The sequence below is a fragment of the Orbicella franksi genome, chromosome 2 (genome assembly GCF_964199315.1).
Source record: "Orbicella franksi chromosome 2, jaOrbFran1.1, whole genome shotgun sequence".
Taxonomy (NCBI): Eukaryota; Metazoa; Cnidaria; class Anthozoa; order Scleractinia; family Merulinidae; genus Orbicella; species Orbicella franksi.
This window is the reverse complement of record NC_138146.1, coordinates 7,375,467-7,397,011: the sequence shown is the minus strand read 5'-3', so window position 1 is coordinate 7,397,011 and position 21,545 is coordinate 7,375,467. Positions and strand designations below refer to the sequence as shown.

Genomic DNA, 21,545 nt, shown 5'->3' with positions numbered 1-21,545 from the left:
ACAAAACGTAAATAAGAATGAAAGACGAAGTAGAAAAAATGGAAGTGCCACATCCTCTGAGACAAAGATATTTGGGGTAGCTCATGCACATAGTGTTGTCCATTTTGCTCTGAATTTCGCCAGTGTACTATTTTTAAAAGCAATTGTACGTTCACAAAGGATCTTTTCATTGAGTAACAAGCTGAAAATTTCAAAGCTGGGAGAGGCTTCGTTTAACCACGAAAGGTAGATGTGGTATTTTGCAATAATAACAGAATGGTTAAGGGCTTGAAAAAGATTTGATTCTGGTTTATAACCATATAAAATATCTGTCGCATTTAAAGCGACAGTTTCCGATCGCTTTTCGTTCCACCAGGCGATTACCATTTGCCAAAAAGTTTGAGTTCTGAGTCATCGATATAGGAGGTGAAGTAAATTTTCGTAGGGGTGGCTACAACAATTTTGCACTGTTAGTGCGTTGTAAAATCTGCAAGATATGTTTTAACGACAAAAGTCCATTACGAATTCTGGTTTTGTTTTGTTGCTGGACACGCTTGTACAACTTTAGTCAGTTTGTTATCGGCATCTGGTATTGCTCTTTCAAAAGAACTGCATTATGTCAGATACCATCTAAACTGAGGTTGTTGCTTTTAAAAAAACAGAACTGGTAACTCTTTATCAAAAGTTAATGGCATAATTTGAGGTACGAAATCTAAAAATTGGAAAATAGCCAACCTTGGAATCAAATTTTCCTTGACTCTAGCGCTGTAAATTGACGATTTCTCTTTGTTAAATATTGCAAAGAAATCTACGTATATGACGTCACAAATCTCTGAGGGGGAGGGGGGTTCACCTACCAACGAAAAACGTGTAACTGACAAGACCATTTTTCCTAAACAGAAAGCCACATATAATGTCCTTGTTTTTCTGCAAAAGCTCTGGGTAACTGGACACTTCAAAACAGCGACACAAAAATGAAATTTTTAAGGGTAAAGTTACCTTCGGTTTTCATATCACAGTATGCAAGTGCAACCTTGTCTGGTATAATGGAATAAAACCAATAGGTTCCACTGACTGCTTGTCCTTCTTCACTCGCCTTGATTTCATGGCACGATTCAGCAGGCAGTTCAGGGATTGAGCCCAGTGGGACTGGAAAGCAAATATCATTAATCCATGATATTCATAAGGTGTGCTAAAGTTCCCATGTGATTCTTGAATCATAAGATGTTAACTATATATCGACGTCATTTCATGCTCGGTTTAAAACATAGAGGGCAAAAGAATTATTGCATTTTGATCGGTTTACTCCAAGGATTCCCAGAGATTATACACGGCAACCATAAGATTCTAAAGTTTAACTGCAGACCTACAAAAATTTCCGAAGATAACCCGAAGAATTCCGACGATTTCCGAAGGTGATGTCAAGTTGTGAAGATGTAAAGACTTTCCAACATTCATCCGAAGTGTCCGATAATTTCGATCGTCATTGCATATATTTTCTATCATGATAATTTTGCTATTCGCATTAACAACAAAATGCTGTGCCTCTTTTTCTGAATTGAGAAGCGAAAAAAAAAATCCCTAAACTGGGTTAGGAAGGAACTTGATAAAGCTATGAATAGTTACCTCTGCCCACGTCTCGTTCAAAGTAATATCTGTCAGGGTCTGGAACAAAATCTTCAGGTCTTGCTTCCTTGGTGCGATTGTTCAATTCACACAACTCTTTGGAAATAAAGTAGTTGAAACTTTGGCACCTTAAGTCAAGGCGACACTCCTTAAGACAAACATAAGAAGGCTTTGTCATCTGTTTGAAGATGTGTCGCTGTAACATCATGCCAAGCTGGGAAGCTTCTTTATTTTGTTTGCTACATTGCTCTGTCTCCACTTTACAAAACAGTTGCGACATACCGAACACGGCTGCCAGGTAAAATACCTTTTTGACAAAAGCCATTTCGCTCGACTCCCTGACAAGACAATCCTTAAAAGCAAGTAATAGTAAAATAACTGTGAGTGTACAATGATAGGTTGAACACATTTGGTAATTTAGCGCGTCATATTCTTTTTTTAACCTACATGTAATCAATACGCTACAAGAAACTTATTTTTTGAAACTTTAAATTCACCCAACAAAAGTAGCACGTGGAGACGTTCCCGGGAGCTTGTCAACAAGAGTAATCACCTTCGAGAATCCGTTTATAATACAATGTATATAATATATTTCCCCTTCCCATGGAAAACAGCAGCCTTAAATGGTTATTTCTATTGCTTTTCTACATCTTTTCTTTCCGTTTTCTTGGTTTTTATAGTTGAGTCAAGTTTAGATCAGTTTAAAAAGGTCCTTGCACTAAAATATCTCAATAAGCTCTCCTGATTTACTGACAACTCTGCAATTGCAAGTCGCGAAAAGAAACTCACGTACGGACGGTCAAATGTGAGTAGCGAACAAATGGTGAGCTGAAAGCGCGAGGTTTAACAGATGAGGCGATTACATGCCGAATTGCAATGTTGACCTGCACAGAAAAGATAGTGGTGTTGAAAGTGAAAAATCGTACATAAATTTACATGGGGTTTATCTATTACCTGACTGTCCGCACGATCACAATCAAATTAAATTAACTCAATAGTCTTTTATCATTAACTTTCTGCAACGCATGTGTTGGGTTGAAAAATCTCCAGCGCCTCTCTGACTGAGGGAAGGGAGGGAGGCAAAATTAATACAAGCTGATTATTTCCTGGAGTCTTTGAGAAAAGACTGTGCAAATGGTAATACGTGTTGCTCATCCTAATCTCTGTAGAGAGACAGGAGATTATTCAAAGTAGCAGATTCAGGGCGAGGCCCAGGGTGTGCAGTTATTGTAAACTAAATTAATTAAGGAAATGGCTTCCTTTTAGTTTTGTTTACAAATAGCTTTGATTTCTTTTTTGTGCCGACTTGTTAAATTTCGGAAATAATGGTGGTGGGGGAAGTTTTCAGTAAATATCGAAACTGAATGTAATGCTGGTACTCCGGAAAAAGGGCAGGTTTATTGAGTACTATTGACGCCAGTATTTCGACTTATAACATAAGTCTTTTCTCAAGGCCAGGGCTATGATTGAAAGAAAACTCTTAAACATTTCCTTACATAAGTTATATGGAAGGACTGATGAAGGCTTAAGCATTAGCCGAAACGTCTGTTGAAAAATATCAAGATCATCATCATCATTTTATTTCTTAATAAAATCTACTTTTTACAGTTGGACTGGCCCGCGGATAGCTATACTAATCTAGGCGGGCCAGTCCATCAATAGTTACTCTGATTTATTATTATTATTATTATTATTATTTTTATTATTATTATTATTACTTTTATTACTATTATAGAAGAATAGAAAGCTAGAAAAAAAAGTGAATAAGATAAAGAGAAAAAATGGGAAAAGAATGTGATTTAATAAATAATACATTTTTTGTTTGTTTGTTTGATTGTTGGATTTTTTTTTTACTACTGCTGCTGACAGTTTAATTTAGAAATGATCCTCCGAACCTCAATGAAGGAATCTTCATCTTCGAGAACACTTAGTAGTTTGTTTTAATTCTGAGTTTGAATGATTTCTTTGGTAGTTCTCTCAGAGAGCTTGGTATCTCATTCCATAGTTTAGCACCAATTCTTGAAAAGGCGTTTTTTTTTTTTTAATTTCAAGTCTTGAAGCTTTTATGTTAAAATTATCTGAAGTAGAAGAACGTTTGTTGTAAGAATGGACACTGGACATTTTCGTAAATTAATTACGTATGTTAGTTGGGGCAGAAGCAGTGCTAAGAGTCAGTGGCAAACCTTTTTTCTATAGAACGTATGACATCTCCTGACTACACTTTTTCCATTTTTAAACATTTCCTTACATTATCAATTGTAAAGAACAGTTATAGCATTTTCGAAAATGCATGGTGGCTCTAAGCCCCACTGTACAGACATTTGTTAAGAATAGTTTGCCAAGCGTTGCGTTTTATCCTGCTAATCAGAAAAAGGATGGATTGCCAGGCTCGTTTTTTGCATTATGAGTAGTTAAAGCTGAAATTAAGGGTGTTTAAGCATGCCATACCGTTGCTATATAGCACTCAATAAACCTTTTTGTCCATCTAATTTCTAATTTCTATGTTGAGTACAAATAAAGTTGGTGTTGTTGTTGTTGTTGTTGTTGTCGTCGTCGTTGTGTCATAAAAATGATAAAAACGTGTTCACCTATGATTGGATACTAAGTCTTTTGGTACCATGATTATAGGATCAGCTAATTAAGAGTGGTGATAATGGTCCATCAAAATCTCAGTGTTGGAACGTACTGGAACTTTGCTGATGCCCGTCACCTAAACTAATGGCTCTCTCCATAACATAACTTTACAATATCTTTCATAATTAAAACATAATAAATAATAAATCTAACAAATCCAGTATCACTGTGCAGTTTTTTTTCCTGGGAAGTCGCCAGCGAATTGCACAAAACAACTAGAAAACCTATTTAGCGTGCCCGGGTTATTCACGCGCGAAAACGCTTTGTAGAAACGCCATCAAAATTGGGTTCTCTAAGAATAAGAGGAAGTTATGTGTCAATTTAGTATACCAGGGGGTCACGCTTGCCCCCAGGCATATATTTCTTTGTTAGAAATGGCAAGGTTGGGATCCCGTATTTTGATGAATCTGCTACGGATACTTATGAAACTTCGCATATTACTCGGTATGATCGAGCGGTTCGGCATATTTTTTCTTTGAACAAAAAAATCGGAAAAGCATGACATTAAATCTCTCTATAAGTTCTCCTGATTTATTAACAACTTTAAAGTGCCACTGAAACGAAATTTTCGTACTCTCTTTTTTTATCCCAATCTATAGTTTCAAACGTGCTGAAAGTAATGGTGAACTTTATTTCTGCCATATCCCAACAGAAAGTGCTTTTTTTAGATGTTGAAATCGACTTTTTGGAGCAAAACTGTGTCCGGGCTCTGGAACCGAGTTTAAGGACCTTGTGACGTCACTGGTTGTATTCACGCAAGAGGCGCTATAGATTCTCTCTTGTTTTCACTTGAGTTATTCAAGTTTATTCTTCATATTGTCGATACCTACTAGTTTTCTACCTTGTAATTTCTGTCCAGCCTTGACAGGAAATACACATCATAAACGTTGGAGGGCGCCAGAGAGTGTAGATTCACCAGAATAAATGCTACAGATTATAACAGCTCAGTATACTTTTCGAACATCTTGAGTACTCGATTGGAGATTTCGAAGACGAGTGTGGGAACTTTTATACCACGTCCTGAAGCCTAAACACGATATTTCGTCGTCTGTTTTCAGCCTGGTTCTGAAATTTGGATTCTCACGTTGATCTAAGGTCTATTAACAAGGTTCGAATATATCCTCGGCAACTTTACTGCATTAAAAGCCGTAAACGCATCAGCCATCCGCACAATCACGAAGTTATTAACGGTCCACAAGCTTTGAGTCGAGTACTTCTTTGCACACTGAGGGCATCTTTTTATGATACTAATAAGTGAGAGTTCTTGTGGTAGACAAAATGTATCTTTGAAAATTGTGATCCGCAGCAGGGTTTGCTTTATCGCCGCATACGTATCAGTGTAAACAAAGCGGGAATTTCGCTTCTCTTTTACACGTGTCTCCCAATTGCAATATTTCACGGCCGATGGATTACTTTGAGTTCTTTAGCACATACTTATGTCTATGATCTTCATTTAATAATATCCAAGTTCAAAACAATTCGTTAAAACGTCACTAGTTTACACTCCTTTCGAAGGTTCATTTTAACAGAATTTGAACTAATTTGCATATATGACCTTTCGCCGCCGACATTGTCACGCTTTCTTTCGTTTCCTGAAAACATACCTGTAGGGTCATGGCAGCTTAGTTTACCTTTATAGTTTAAATTCGCTCCCTCATATAAAAGAAGAGGGTTTCTTAAATTGTTGCTGTTGTGATAACTTGCAGGATGTAGCAGATACAACTGGACTAAAGGTCACTGTGGCACAATCTCGTCCGCCGTGAAACTCACAAAGCGTCCGGTTTCCTCGAAGCGAAGCAACTCGAAAACTCGAAGCGTTGTTGCTGCGATTCGTGCAGCAGCAGTCCGGATAATATTTTCAAAAGCCGCTTTCTCTTGTTTTCATGTCTTTTTTACTTTATGAGTGTAGATATTGTTTAATTGAGTGCTGGCATTTCACCAAGAGTCCCGATCATTTTGCGATCTAAGAACTCCCACTCGTTTGCTTGCTTACATAAAATATCCTGCAAATATCCAATTAAATAGACTGGAAAGCCCCAGGATCGACTCTCGACCTCTTCATGTCTAAGGCTACTGTGATTATCTGCTTTAGAGCTCTGAGATGTCCTTAAGATGTTTTTTGGGGGGTTTCGAACAGTAATCTCTTCTCCCATAATCACTCTAAATTTTCAGCGCAGCATGAGAGTAATACAACCAGTGACGTCACTAGGCTGTTTTGGCCGCGCCAAAATGGCCGCCAATTTTGGGCTTAACCAGCCAACTTCGAACGGCTGAAAAAGCAGTTTTCGCTTACCGCATGCGAAAAAAAAGTTTGCAGTGTTTCCAAGTAAGGTTGAAACTTTATTACTAAGCAAAAATCTCACATACAAAAATTTCGTTTCAGTGGCACTTTAATATCACGAACAGTCAATTGTTGTTAACAAACAAATGGTATTGACATTGACCCCGACTGTTTACAATACCGCCTTTGGCGATGACTCTACTCAAAATATTGCAAAATTATAAAAACCAAGAAAACGAAACGAAAAGGTGTAGATATCAAAATAAGCATTTAAGGCCGCTGATTTCCATGGGAATACGAGAATTTATCAACGCCTGCTTCAACGAAGAATGCGTGATGCGTGACGGAAAGGTGATGATCAGTGATCAGTGCTCAGTGCTAGATCGAAGTCAAAAGCAAAGCAAGGCTTGAAAGATTTCCCGATATTTTGGTGTAATGTAAGTATCATCGAGTTCTCCGAACGTTAAAATCAATAAAATAAATCTAATCATGTAATGTCAAAAAATTTCGCTGAGAAAATTTAAAACGCATTTCTGTTTAAGGACGAGATTCGTCATTTCTACACAAAATTTTTAGGCTTCAGAATTAAGAGTGCCCATAACCTTTAATACAAATATTTGTAGTTTTGGCTTAGTAAATTAAGCTGATAACAGTCATCATTCATGTAGAGGTCCCACTTTTGAAAACATATCTCTTTGTCTGGAGGCTAGCAAAAATGGCAAAGACGTTTTTACAGCACAAGGCAAAAACGTCATAACTTTGCTTGTGTTTAAGATAAGCAATTAGCTTTTAGTTGTGTAGAAAGAAGAATGAATTATGCAGTAATTCTGGTGGAATTAGGATGTTTCATTAAATGTGCGAATTTCAAGCAAACATTACGTAAAAAGTTGGGGGTTCCAAATTTCGATTTTGTGTGGTTTTCGAGGTGTGTAAAAAAAAAAATTCCTAAGAAAAATTAAAGAAAGCGTATCTGCTAAAATAAAGGCCATTGTATATGTTGCTTGACTTGTGCAGAGAAAATGAAGGCAGTACATTTTCCAAGAAAATTTGAGAGGCCGGTTCTTACGTGGACACGCTCTTTAAGGCATTTTTCCGTGATCAGTTTTAATTAACTGTCTAAACTTAGCATGCCAACGAAAAGCTAATGGTTTTCAGGACTGTTAACGTCAAAATATTAGCTACTAAACAGCCTTTGGTTAATGCTAGGAATGGCATACTCAATAAAAAAAAAAACTGTTTTGCGTACCTTCTCTTTAGTTGTCCCTTTTGGCCCTTGTCAAAAGTCAAAAACAGCTAGACGGAGATTGAAGCTTTTCAATTTTTAGTGGATAAGTCCGCCTACGGCAGTAGCAGGTGCCTAAAATATAATGCTCTTGTTTACCTACTGGGCAGAACTAATGGAATAACGAATTATTGGATAGCATGATAATCTATTGAAATTTCAATAGGAATAACTAATAGACCATATGCTTGTGAAATTCTGTGAAATGCCTTAAATTTTTTAAAGTCAACAGTTTTTACACAAAGGTCTAAAAATTAACATTTTTCACCTAAAGATTTTAGATGGAGGTAAAAAACACAATGAAAAGTTTGTATCGTTTTACAATCGAAATACTTATATTACTCGGTTTAATAGAAGCTTTATTTCAAAACTACACGATCACAAATAGTTTTAACTGGAATTTATCAACATTCCGAAGAAAAAACTTCAAAGGGTCTTCTAAGACTTCTCAAAATCGAGTTTAGCTGAGATATACCTCGCCTTTGCCTAATTTTTTGAACCCGACTCTTCAAGAAGGGTCAACGGGCTCCTGCTTCAAGTAAATAAACAAAAGAAAAATGCAATTTAAAAAAAAAAGGATACGATTTTTGCGGTTTTTGTGCTGTCAAATTTATGAAGTTACGTAATAATGGAAATCCTGTATCCCACTCTGTTCCCATTGCGAATCTCGCATCACAACCCTACAAAAACACGAAATCCCGCTCCCGCATTAAAACACCGAACATTGATCGGCTAGCTGAAGAAGGAGCTCGCTTGCGACATGATCTCATGCCGAATGGCTGCGTACACCAAACAGGGCTGCACTTCTTACTGGAAGGTATATACCCCATCCGATCAGGACTGGCCTCAGACGAAGGGCAACTTAGAATGTTTCTTTCCGCTTCTGCATCTGGCGGTCTGCTCGAAATGAAAGATTTCATCTGCTACTGGCTGCAGAACAGGTTCTTTGTAAAACTATAGGTGACTAACTTTTAATTTCATGCTCGCTTAGACACTTCATCAAACTCAGCTGGGCACTTTTTGCAGTCGTGTTGAAGAGTGTTTGGTGCACGGAGGCAAGGGGAGGGGACTTCCCCGAGGGACGTCCCCGACTGCCAACCTGCCTGCCGTAGCTTGAAGTTAACACTTACTTAAAGAAAACTGCATCACGCTGTGCTTCTTTGCTGTGAGAATGCCACAACCCACTGGGGTATGTTAGGTCTTTAGAACTGGGTGTGATGTCGGCAGTGACCAAAGGTGATGGAGATGTAATTATGAGGTGGCACAGCCAGAAATAAAACTTCAGATTTCCTCGTAAGTCTTAAAAATATTATATATGTAGCAAATGAAAATTTTAGATAACCCAAGGGCTTTCTCAACTCCGGCCAGGCTACAAGGTACAACGTACAAGCCTGTTTGTCAATAGTACGTAGAGCATCTCCCTTGCCCCCATCGGAAGGAACCAGTCCAACAACGAGACCCTGTTAGGGGTAAATTCCGACAAGCGACATGGCCTTGAAACGGCGACATGAGAGCTATGAATTGACGACGAACGACAGACTACTTCAGCGAAATAGAGAAAGCGACACCAGTGGCAAGACAGACCGACAGCGAATTTCGGAACTGAGAATGCAGTGATTGTTTTAAATGTCTGAGTCGAAGTGAAGACGCATTTCCAGAGTTTCACATGTAAATGTGTTTTCCTTTCTCACGCGCGATGTCGGCGGTTCGTGAAACCCAGGCTTTCTTATACATGCTAAAACGTCCACGTCGAGTCCGTCATTGCTGAGTCCATCACTCTCAGCTGAGTGAGCAGTGCCCTAAAACGCCTAAAAACACGCTTAAGGAAAAAGGAAAGAGATCGTCGACCGTCTGCTTCATATTTTTATTAGTGGGTCACCAGTAAAAGAATATGAAGCTGTATTATCAACAAATTATGGAAGGAAAAGAGTGACAGGGGAAAGCTGCCAAGGTTTTCTCGTCTTCAGCAGAAGATAAGGGTTACGCTAAATTCAAAGGAAGATTATAGATAGGAGAGACTATCTGATTGAGGCAGTTGAGATTTTGAGTTAAAGAACGGTTAACATAAACATGGTAAAAATAGCCATAGGTTCGATTGTACTTTAGGTCCAAATACTGAGTGGAAAATGGCTGAAAATAGCAATTCCAATCGTCTAAATTTCAAAATTTCCCGGGGAGAGTATGCCCCCACATCCCCTAGGAGGATAGCAACTTCAGCGCTCGAAAGCATGCCCAAGCCTTTATAAAGCATGCCCCCAGTATGCCCCCCAGCATGCCCCCAGCCCCTTAGAAAATTTTGAAAAATTGAAGTAGCTAAGAAGTCTTTTCCTTCATGCTCAGTCGAAATGTGATGCTTTAAGGCTGGTTTTCACTAGCGACGGAATCGGAGTCGGAGTCGTAAGAGAACTTATGACCTAGTGAAAATCGAAAATTAGAGTCGTAAGCGGAGTCATAAGTTCGACGGAATCGGAGCCGGAAGAATCAGAACGTTTCCATTTCTTCCGATTCCGTTTGCGACTCCGTCGTTTATGATCCGGTGAAAACTACATTGTCGGAGTCGAAAGCAGAAAGGGAAGAACCAGCCAATCACAAGGCCCGGAAACGAACATTGTGATTGGTTTATTCTTCCGCTTCTGCTTGCGACTCCGACAATCTAGTTTTCACTGGATCGTAAGCCACGGAGTTGTAGGCGGATGCGGTGTACTGCTTCCGACTCTGTCAGTTTGATTTTCTCTAGATCGTATCCCTCTAGGCTTCTGATTACTACTTCGACTATGACTCTGTCGCTAGTGAAAACCAGCCTTTAAAAGTAATCATTAAACCCACTGACCGGAGAAATGCTGGCTCTGCATAAGAATTCCTACTGCTGAAAAGTGTTCGAAGCAAGTGCAAAGCGTATAAGGAGTAAATTATATCCAAAGAGATACTTAATTATACATATGTATACTTGACTAAAACGGCAAGGAACCTTCAATGCGTGAGAAATAATAGTTTCAGCGTGCACGAAAGAGCGCAAGATTGAATTCGTTTTCTTGAGCCTCGTGCTCAATGCGTGAGACTTGAGAGCACTGTGACTGTTTTTTTTTTGATAAACAAAGGTATTACGATGAGTTATACGTGTAGCTTCGTTTTAATTGAACAAGGTCAAATTTCCCGACACAACTCCTCTGAGACGAAATTCCGAAAACATAGTTTTCAATAATATTGAAAACTGTTTTGTTCTCGTTTAATTTTGACACCCTGAAACTTCATTCGCAATTTTCCCGAAAACGCTTGTATAGTTTTTTTTTAAATTTTGCCATCGTTAAGACAACTATGTAAAGTCCGAGATCCCGACGTCGTAGTTCGAAAATTTTACCTGATGGCAAGTTATTCGGTCTTATGTAATATGGAGTATGGCGTCATTTCGTTGCTATGGTAACTCAGGTGAAATGTACCCTATCTGAAACTTCCATCTTTCTGTAGTACGCCGGCAACGTTTGATTTTCTGTTGGATTGATAATGGTGGTGTTCTAGTCGCTCAAAGTTGAACGATATCGTTATTCAAAAATCCAATCGAGCCACCTTAAATCAGTATCTTATAAACCTTGTTTATCCTGGGCTGAATCCAAGGAACCTTCTTGCTACTGGGACAGTTATTACAACAACACGTGATATTTTCTACCTGACAGACTTACTAAATAAGTCTGTTTTTAATTTACCTTCTAACAACAAGTCTGCTTATCTCTTTTGTTACAACTGGCTTTTTAACAATACCTCGAAGACTGAACTGCTTTTTACTGAAAAACTATGAAGTTGTGGAGCAACCAACTATTTTGGAAAACTTAACAATGAGGTTTACAGATGAAACAGTCAACTTTATCCGCGCAAACAAAGTGCGCAGTGGTTTGTTCAATACACGACCATTCGCAAATCACAGTGATCTTGGCCATGTTCATGTTATGGTGATAATGTGGAGGAAATGGATTAGAGTGTAGGTCAGATCATGGCTGTTGTTCAAGAACTGTGTATGGAGGAAAACACATTTATTTACTTTACATCTGACAATGGCCCTTATCTGGAAAAAATCAGCGACACGGGTGACTATCATGGCGGCCGGCATGGTATCTACAAAGGAGGTAAGATGTCTCAAACTCACAAGATGGTTGGATACTACAAGGACTTTTTTTTGTACTAGCTAGTTAAGCCTTGGGCGTGTTGTGAATTCATTTTGACCCATAAGAGGGACCTTTTTAAAAGATTTCAACAGCCCCAGTGGCAGCAAGAAACAAATTTCAACTTCTTATGCTCCAATTTCCTTTCTAAAGTGCACATGCTTATGACCGTTACCACAAATCCTCCACCTGGTGTCTGGCTTGTACGCACGTGTACGCTCACCATAGAAATGGGTATGCCTCGGGAGTTGCTCCCAAGAGGAGAGATCCCGTTATAAAGAGATGAGGTAAACATGGGATAAACGTGGTGTTCATCTTAACTGCCTTTTTTGGGATGTGGTTTCCTTTACTGGGCCCGTCTAAGAGGGATCTACGACTTGAGGAAGTTACTTGGTTGCGTGGCTACAGAGGTGTTGAAAATTGTTCAGCTCAGATAGATACTCAGCTTATCGGTGTCAGACTCAGAGAAGTGCCGACCTACCCCGTAGAGGCACCACCTTACTAAACCAGATAAGTGGATCGATCCTAGTGAGTTGTACAGCATGGAGGTGTCAGTCTTAGGGCTGGCTCGAGAGTCCTCCTATGAGGGTTCCATGGTTTGCATCAAACACGCGGCAGCATTAAATGGGTTTGGTGTCCCGGTGCAAGTCCTCCCATGCAACCGATCTTAGGGCATTCCGCTCTCAAGCTTTGCGAAACTGGTGAGTTGCGCCACCACGTAGGTCGGTGAGAAGGAATGTTCCACTGCGGTTTTTTTAGCACTTTATTTAAACAAGGGTTTTACATTCAGTAGCCAGGGTAGTATTCTAAAAGAGCCCTGCGATAAGTAGATTTTTAAATACTAGAATATAGAATAGTAGTCGGACGTGATAAAAAATGCTATTTGGCATTCTGTTATTGTTGCTGTTGTTTTTGTTGTTTGTATATATTTGAACATTCTGAAACGAACAAACGAAACGCACGTCCGAAAATTTTAGTTTCCGCGTAAAGAGAAATAAGCTCCGTCAATTAATTTGGCTGATTAAACTAAAACCGCGTGCCGTTAAGTATCAGAGTCCTAGCTTCCCTTGATACGCCGCACATGACGTACCCAGGCCATGATTTTTCCTGACACGCCGCAACGTACGTATCAGGAACATGGCACTCTCCGACACGTCACGTTTCTTGACACATCACGTTCTGATCTCGGACTCGCCGAGTGTCGAGGAATTTCACGGCCACGTAAATTCCACGAAATTACTCATTTCACGCAGTGAAAACTACCAAGCGAAAAACAACTCAAAACTTAGCACTGTTCACGCTTTTTTTAAGGCAAACGGAAAGGCATAGGAACTTGAAAAATAGGAAACACAAAAACTGGATGCGTGTTACAGAAGTGTGCGACATAAGCCTAATGTTGAACTTGTTGTGAACGATCATCTCCGCTTTCCACAGGCAAGGAAAAAAAATCCGAAGAAAGTCTACGATCAGTTGGCAACATTTTGCCTGCACTAATAATAACTAAGTTGCGTAAACTTTTGCTCTTTCGGGGGCCGCTTTGTTTTTTTTCACTTTTAAATTAGGCAAAAACAAAGCATCTTAATTGGTTAATCGGCTTTTAGAAATCGCACTTGTTTCTTTTCTTTTGAATTACGCCGCCTGCTTCGGACGCGACAAACAAAGAAACGAACTGTCGTGCACAACGACCGCTTTTTTTCTTGCCTGAAATTATCACAACGATGAAATAAGTCAAAAAATTTATGAAGGCTAAATTTATTAACAAATAGAAATGTATTACATCAATCAGCTCCTCCTCAACTTCTCTTCTTGTCCCGACCGTTTAAGTTTAAGTTTAAGTTTAACAATACTTTGTCATGCTAGTACAAGTAAATAAATCATTTTATCTTTTGCCAAATTAAATCGATATAAAAGCGAACATTGCCAATCAAACTTGTAAGCTAATAATGCTTATTCCAAACGTCGTGCTACTGCAGTGACGAACTCAAATGAATTTGACCCAGTAGTGGTATGACAAAAGAAGGCTAGTGGTTTCAAACGTCGAATTTAATTCAGTCGCCGAAGATTATAAGTTTGCCATGCTGAAGACCATTTTAAATGATAGAAAGCAACGGCAGCTGGTAACAGGCTATGAATTCAGTTCGGCCCTGCAAGAGCACGCCGTTTGAAGCCAAGTCGCATGCCCGCAACTAGCACTGAAAGGCTAATCTAAGCGGGTCACGCCTTAATAGCCGATTACAAAAATATACGTTGTGCAACTGTCGTGCCTAAGTCACGACGTTTGGAATAGGCCTAAAGCTCTTACTTTATTGGTGAGAGTCTGGCCGATACTCATACAGCCGGTCAAGTGTCCCTTTGGGCTCCCCCGGTGGAAATTGATCTTGTGATAACAAAAATTACTGTCCTCACTCCCCTAAGGTAGCTAATTGGTCATGCCGACAATTTTTCTGATGATCACAAGTTTTGTCGCTAAGCTTCGGAAAAAGAACTCGGCGCTTCTAATAACAAAAGGCCTATTGTTTACGTTTAACAAAAGGGCTATTGTTTATGTTAAATCACCAAAATGGACCCGCTACAATAGACCATTTCTTGATACGAGACGGTCCAGCCTTTTCGCATACAACTTTAATATATACATCGCTGGCAGCTGCCAAAGTGGCACTTTTGTCACGCGTTCTCTGACGGTACGATTGCCGAACGGTTGTTGCAAATCGTACCCCATTTTTCGGGTCGTTTGCGACAAGAGTAATCATGTGAGTTTGATTTACATGAAGCAAGTCAGGTCGAAGACGTATTGTAGGTTTGTCGTATGTGACAAAACGGTTGTCAAAATTGGCCTTTAGGGGTCTTTGGTTTTGTAGCGCGCTCTGTTTGCGTCAGGTGAAAATTGCAAAAACCTTCATCACATCTGTTCTTTTTATACGTTATAAACTTTTGGTTTTATATAACATTTGAAGCTAAGGTTGCTGTAGGGTTTTAAATCTCGCTTCAAAACCGCAGAAAATTATTCGTTTTCGAACACAACGATCTGGCAAAGAATTTGTTTTTTTTGGTGGGTTTTATTTCCAGTAAACAATTCAATTTGTAGACTTGTTGTGCACACGATAATATTGTTCCATGTGAAAAAATCGGCCCTTAGGAATCAAATCAAATTAAAGACTCAAAGCAATAAACTACAACGTTCTTGTATAACAAAACAGTTTTATTTTAGGAAACGATGCAGCCTACAAATAACTAGCTCAACCTAACCCGTGTCAAAGATTTTTACTTTTTTGATGGGATGAGGGTAAAACTCCTTTTGATGCTCTTTATTGCTATTTTCTAGGCAAGAAATACTGAATTCGAATGGAAAATGTAGCTTATTTTAGTGGCAAATCCATTTAGCATCGTTTCAAATGTTTTTTTTCCCTGAATTTCTGACTATCCATGCGAGAGTCGGTAAAAACTCTTGAAAGTTTCTAAAAAATCGGCCGGCCTTTGCCTAGCAAAGGTAACTTATATTATAGCTTAGTTGAGCAAGATTAACATGATTACTATCAAAACACCAATACTGTTCAGCAGTATGTCTTGTTCGACGGAATCTTCAGCGTTGAATTTGGAAAACTTCAACTGTCTTCGTCCAGGCAGGGTGAAAACCTAAATAGTAATAATAAAAAAAAAAACACACTTGGTGAAATTTAGAAAAGCATGTAGGCAATACCTCTTAAGTTGCAAATAAGTTATTTATTCACTGAAGTTGAACTTCTCGGGTCTTCTAGGAAGCGATCTATTGTCCAAAATGTCAAGTGAAGGAGGTCGTTAGAATTCCCGAAAACATTTCAAGTAACCCGTTAATCTCACTTAACAACTCTCTTGATGCTCGGACGATTCCATAACATAGTACTAGCCTGTTTATATATCCAGACTTTTGGATTACCTCAACGCACAAAGACGGCCAAGACGTCCGCTACACCAATGTGTTCTGTCAAAAGAATTCATAGATTAGTTCAATTGAATCTAAACTGTTAACTCATATCACACAACTAGGTGTCGTAAACGAATTTTTACCACAAGGTGTTGCCGCGATCAGATCTTACCCGGTTTACTAGGCGAGTTCCAGTTGGTGTAATGATGTGTATTGCTGTACACAACGGTTCCACGACCTTTGCGTTGCTCCCAAGTACACGAAGTCGGATCCGTCACAGCCAGCCATCCCTCGTCTTCACCGCAGGCATCAAACGTTTTGCTGATATGGAAGGAGCGACGCTCTCTGCGTCTGGTCCACTTACGGATGGCAAAAACTGCCTTCGACTCACTCGCCAGGTCTGTCCATGGAGAGTCAGTTAGGCGAGACATGGAAAACCAGTTGGAATTATCACTGTTGATGGCATTGAAAGTAATCTGCAGTAGAGCTGCAACGTCTTTGTACAAGACTACTCGAGCCTGGAGTAAAGAAAAAAGAGATGGTTAGCCAAATCAGCAACAAAAGCTCCAACAAAAAACTTTCATTTACAATCTACGTCTGTTTAACACAGGGCGGGTATGGAGAAGGAAGAGGGTGAATAGGAGTTGAGAAGGAGAACGCGAGTTGGATGAACAGGATCAGAAGGAGGGGGAGAGAATTTAGGAGGAGGAGAAGGAGGCCTAGGATTAGGAGACAGAGGCGGGCAGAAGGAGGAGGAGAAGGAGCAGTAACAGAAGAAGGAAGTGGAAAATGCGTAAAGTGAGAGGAAGTGAAGAAGAAAAAGAAGAAGAAGAAGAAGAAGAAGAAGAAGAAGAAATATTATGCCACAACATTATTAGATCCACCGATACGACGCTGAACTCAAGCAATAGAGCATAAAATTGAAGGGGCAAAGAATGTTAATTTCAAAAATTCTCCCAAGAGAATAAAAAATGGGAACATTTTGCGGAAACTTACTTCTGATGGGGCAAAACTGTGCCACCTCAAAACGATTCGGTTCTTGTAATTCTGTTTGAAGTTGTTGGAGGGCTGTAAAGCCCTTTGTTCGTCCTCATTCGTTGAAAATGATGCAAACCAAAGATCGGCGGGTATGGAGTTAACTCCGGTCACTGCTTTAAACACTAATGTCCAACCTGAACAGGGCAAAGAGAATGTGCAGTGTAAAGTCAAGCTGAATTTAAAAAATATTTATATAAAAACAGACATGATTTTATGGTCAGTCTTTCTTTTTTTATTGTCGAAGTTCGGGATCCTGATTTTGCAGGAACTGAGAAAAATATCCTCGAAGACAATTTGCCTTTTTACGATTTGACTGAGAAAGGGATCTAAATATTGATTACAGTGATAACAAAGGAAAAAAGGGAACAAAAAAACAAAACAAAACAAAACAAAAAAAAAAAACGAATAAATATACAAAATCTTAAGCAACATCCACACTACACCGGAGAAATTTGAAAATGCAGCTTTAGTTCTGCGGTTAGGCCGACCGTCCACACTAATCCGTGACAAAACGGAGCTTTTCGAAAACGCTCTTCAAACCGGAGGAATTTGAAATCACCGGCTTTTCGTTTTCTTGTGGATGCAAATCATTTTGAAGACGGAGCTTTTCAAAAACGATGGCGTCACGATAATCATGTGAGTTCCCTGCCCGAGTTTTCCTCAATCACAAATCCAAAATTACGTAAGAAAATTGCTTGGTTTTCAAATTTCTCCGGAGTAATATGGGGGGAAAACGTTTGTTGCGCTTTCAGAGTGAACCCTCCGTTTTCAAATTCCTCCGGTGTAGTGTGGAGGGGGCCACATTTGCGTTAAATTTACGACTTTTTTTATTTTTTATCATTTTAAAATTGAAGATCGATCACCTCCAGATTTCATGTCGCAGTATACAGCGAAACTTGAACTATCACCTAAAGAGTAAAAAAAAATTGTTTAGAGTTATCAACAACCGATATACATCTAGATATATTGTCTAAATTACATGTTAGAACAGTAAAATACTCAAAGGCGTATTGATATCTTTTCAAAGTGTATTTTGTAACCTAGCTATTATTGCAAATGTCTGTCCTGTTGGTCCTGTTTCAATATCTCTTAAGAGAGAGTTCTCACGTGTAATTCTTGAAGGATGAAAGAACTAACATGATATAAGCTTGATATTTTGGTGGACCAGACCTTTTTCTTTTTGCTTAATTTGCTCTCTAATGTGTCATTTCTTTGCCGTTATCAACGTGAGCGGGAGCGAGCATGATGAACCAAATCCTGCCGTGCGATTGGCTACCCGAGTGGGTTAGAGAGGGGCAATCTTGCTTTCTGAAAGAAAAGGGCTTGCTTTGTATGCCTTATTGTGAACCCTTTATTGGCCAAGCGTTCTCGGTCAATATGGCTGGAAATTAGCCTTTCCTATGAGGACCAATGCCCTTCACACAAAATTGGTTATGATTATTAATTCTTCTGTACTAATTGAACAAATTAACCTGGTAGTTGAATCCAGTAGATACCGCTGTCGACAGACGTTTTGGTCTTTTCCAGAATATCTTTGCAGGATTGCCCAGGATTGGTCAGGGTACCGTACGATTCCTGAGGTACTTCCATGGTAGTAAATAACCACTGTGACCCATCACAGACTTCCAAGAGCTATCGAAAAATTTATAATTTATGAAATGGAGGAGGCCAAGTTCTGAGTGTCTTTAAGCATACAAGAATGAAAGAAGGCCCAATTGACAGGAAAGGTTCTGTATGGAATTTACTTCAACGTAAAGAATACAGTAAACACTTCTCTTTCATAGTTACTGCGCTCGACTCCGTAACGTGCCTTAGCTGAGCTGGGGTCAGTGTGGTGAGTTCTTGGGCAAGGCACTTTACTTTCACAGTGCCTGTCTTTACCAAAGTGTATAAATGAGTACTGGCGAATTTAATGCTGCGGGTAAGCCTGCGATAGACCAGCATCCCATCCAGCAGGGGGGAGTAAAATACTGCTAGTCGCTTCATACTACAAAAACCGGAATACGCTCTGGGCTGACGGGCCACGTGGCTCGTACGCAGACTGAACCTTACCTTACCTTCCAAAATGTGGTCTCCAAATAAACACCACTATCTTGATAATTTTTGTCTTGTTTTTTATGTTTTGTTTTTGTTGTAAGTGCCAATCCCTGTTCCAACTTTGTTCCAAGTTTAGTTTTAAGTTTGAGTCGCGAACAAATTTAGCCTGTAGTTTCAAGGGAATGTCAATCCTTTAGAGTAGGCGGAATTTCTTTACACTCATAGATTTTAGGGGAAAATGCCTAAATAAATCTCTTTAGTGCATGAAAAAGAACTGACTAAATTCGATCTAACTAATCACAAAAAAGACGTTACGCATCTCCCCGGCTCTGCAAATTAAGGCGGCACTCAATGCGGAAAAGCATGCTTATTTGTAGAAATTTGGACCTGGGCAAAGAAAGACTTGTTATGCTTACCAGGCCATTCCGACTTTGAATATGGAATATCGTTATATCTGCTCTCTCGAGCAATACAACAACGTGAATCGGTAGATCGATAAGCCATTTTAAGTGGCTACCAGACAAATATACGTTAATTTTACATGGATGGTTCACTAACAGCTGTCTTATAGTCAGTGCTCTATTTCTAGTTGTTCTTTAGCTTAAACCAAACCCATGCACGTGGCGATAGAAAACTGAATGAAGAAATTTTACCTTTTTCGTTGCTTGAAAACGAAGGACGCCGATTACCTCTGGACGACAAATTGAATTGGTATTCTCCACAACCAACAGGTATTGTTTCTGTGGAGAAACCGACAAAAGCCACAGGCGCAAACAAAAGAAAACACAAAAGTAGTTTTAATAAGGAAACCATTAAGCCTGTCAAAACGGAATGATTTGCTTCTTGATACGATAATGGAGAGAAAGAGATAAAGTCAGGATAAACTGCAATAATCACTTCGACGTTCCACAAAGATAGAAAGTTCTCGAGTTGCTTAGTTTGCGCATTTACCTCCCTGGTTCGGATGGTTATACACAGAATTCTTAAACAGCGAGTATACCGTCTGTTACTGTGATGTTTCAAACGCACAGCACTTTAACCAGTGTGTTTTGTACAACTTACAACCCCTGATAACCCCTTTTCCTGTTATAGTAAATATGCATTAAAACAAAAAGCTGAAAAGTTTGTTAAGCTTACCGATTGTAGTCCTAATGGATTGAAGCCTGCTTCTATACTTTTTGCAACCCTCAAGGTATCATGTTCCTGAGAATGGGTAAAAAGAAAATATTACGTTTAAACCAACTCCCAATGATGTATCGAGAAAATCTTCAGAGCTTTCACAACAAAATGCAGTGTCGTACTTAATACGATAAGCACGAGAGAGAGGTGAAATTCAAGGTGAACATGCGACAATGGCTTCAACTCAAAGCATTCCAAAGATATTAATATCTCGAGCTGGATTCTTGCTAGCTGTTGTATCAATGTCCCCGGGAATCACGCCAGTGATCAGTTAAAATCGTAGTAGAAGGGACTGAATTTCCAGATGATTAACATAAGAGAATTGTATAGTCTTGATCAGTCTGAGAAATTAGTCAGAGTACCTCGGAGGGGGGGTGGGGGGTGGACGGGGGAAGTACTCGCATATATAAACTATATGGGCATGTGCCGCTGTGAAGGGTATGTATGGTTTTTCACTGAGGCAGTTCAGTCTGGGACAGGGCATAGAAATCACACACTTTTTATCTAGAGCAGGGCCTAATTTGCCGGAAGAGTGGCCAAAGTGCTACAATAGAAATTGAAACTCGAAAGTGACTTAGCAAGAAATTGCCTTAGTTAGCGTATGTTGGACTACGATAGTGATAAAGTTTCTGCATGGAAAATAGCTTGTTTGGGATAGGGTAGGGTTTTTGGTGCCTGGAGCGCGGTTCTCGAAGTCCCCGGAAACCGTTCGGGCCCGCAAAGCCATTTTAATTTATCTGGATCTAAAAACCGAGAGGTGTATTCACCTGAAACTCCTTGTATGAAGAGAACCCTGTTCATATTAAGAATATGTGAATAAAATAGCTCTGTAATCATAAGGTTTGAAATTTTGCTTCGGGTTTCGGGTACGAAAACTTTTAGGGCTTTCGAGAAACGGGCCCCTGGTCTAGAATACGGTTCCAAAATCAAGCTGATCATGGTCAAGTTTACAGTAAAGGTTTCATGATCAGTATCCCCGCAGGACACCCATTACCCAATGATTTGCAGAGTACCCCCCTCGGGTCCGAGTAAAAGTTAGCAAAAGGTTATTTTGCGTGGATTCATTCTTCTCGTCGCCCAGAATGACGTATTCATCAAGCAGCATGGTCAAAGGACTAAAAACGCGCACACTTTTTTCTCACGTAAGCTGTACGTTGTGCAGTTTACAGATGGAGCACACTCATTTAACGTAAAGACATTCATCGAATGAGCTTACCGATTGCAGCGAATGATTTTCTCCGGGGCTTATACTTTTAGCAGACACTTGTGTAATTGCGAACACAAGGAAACTCCAATAAGGTAATCAGGCCATTTTTACGGAAATATAACAAATGACGAGGGCGCTACAACTTTCGTGATTCCAAAACTCTTTCTTCTTTGACTGCTTAAGCAACAAAAAGCTATTATTTTCATTTTACCAGGTTACCCTGACAT

The 21,545-nt window shown here is 39.5% G+C and overlaps 2 protein-coding genes and 1 pseudogene across 3 annotated transcripts in view; all 3 read right to left on the bottom strand.

Annotated features, from left to right (window-relative positions):
• The window catches only part of LOC145480075 (uncharacterized), an 11,220-nt gene extending 9,290 nt beyond the window's left edge, over positions 1 to 1,930 (bottom strand). Inside the window, exons 1-2 of the mRNA XM_081458555.1 lie at positions 1,606 to 1,930; positions 979 to 1,128 (exon numbers count right to left, since the gene is read on the bottom strand). Of these exons, the coding sequence (XP_081314681.1) occupies positions 979 to 1,128; positions 1,606 to 1,930 (475 nt within the window). The remainder of the gene's footprint in view (positions 1 to 978; positions 1,129 to 1,605) is intronic.
• The window catches only part of LOC145479904 (uncharacterized), a 148,882-nt gene that overhangs the window by 103,479 nt on the left and 23,858 nt on the right, over positions 1 to 21,545 (bottom strand). The gene's annotated exons all lie outside the window — the stretch shown is intronic.
• Positions 15,044 to 21,530, bottom strand: LOC145477937 (uncharacterized; annotated as a pseudogene). Its single transcript, XR_014048168.1, has 9 exons — positions 21,328 to 21,530; positions 20,070 to 20,135; positions 19,586 to 19,672; positions 18,368 to 18,527; positions 17,759 to 17,803; positions 16,854 to 17,029; positions 16,030 to 16,375; positions 15,870 to 15,914; positions 15,044 to 15,589 (listed from the first exon to the last, which is right to left on the bottom strand). The product of XR_014048168.1 is annotated as an uncharacterized LOC145477937 (transcript).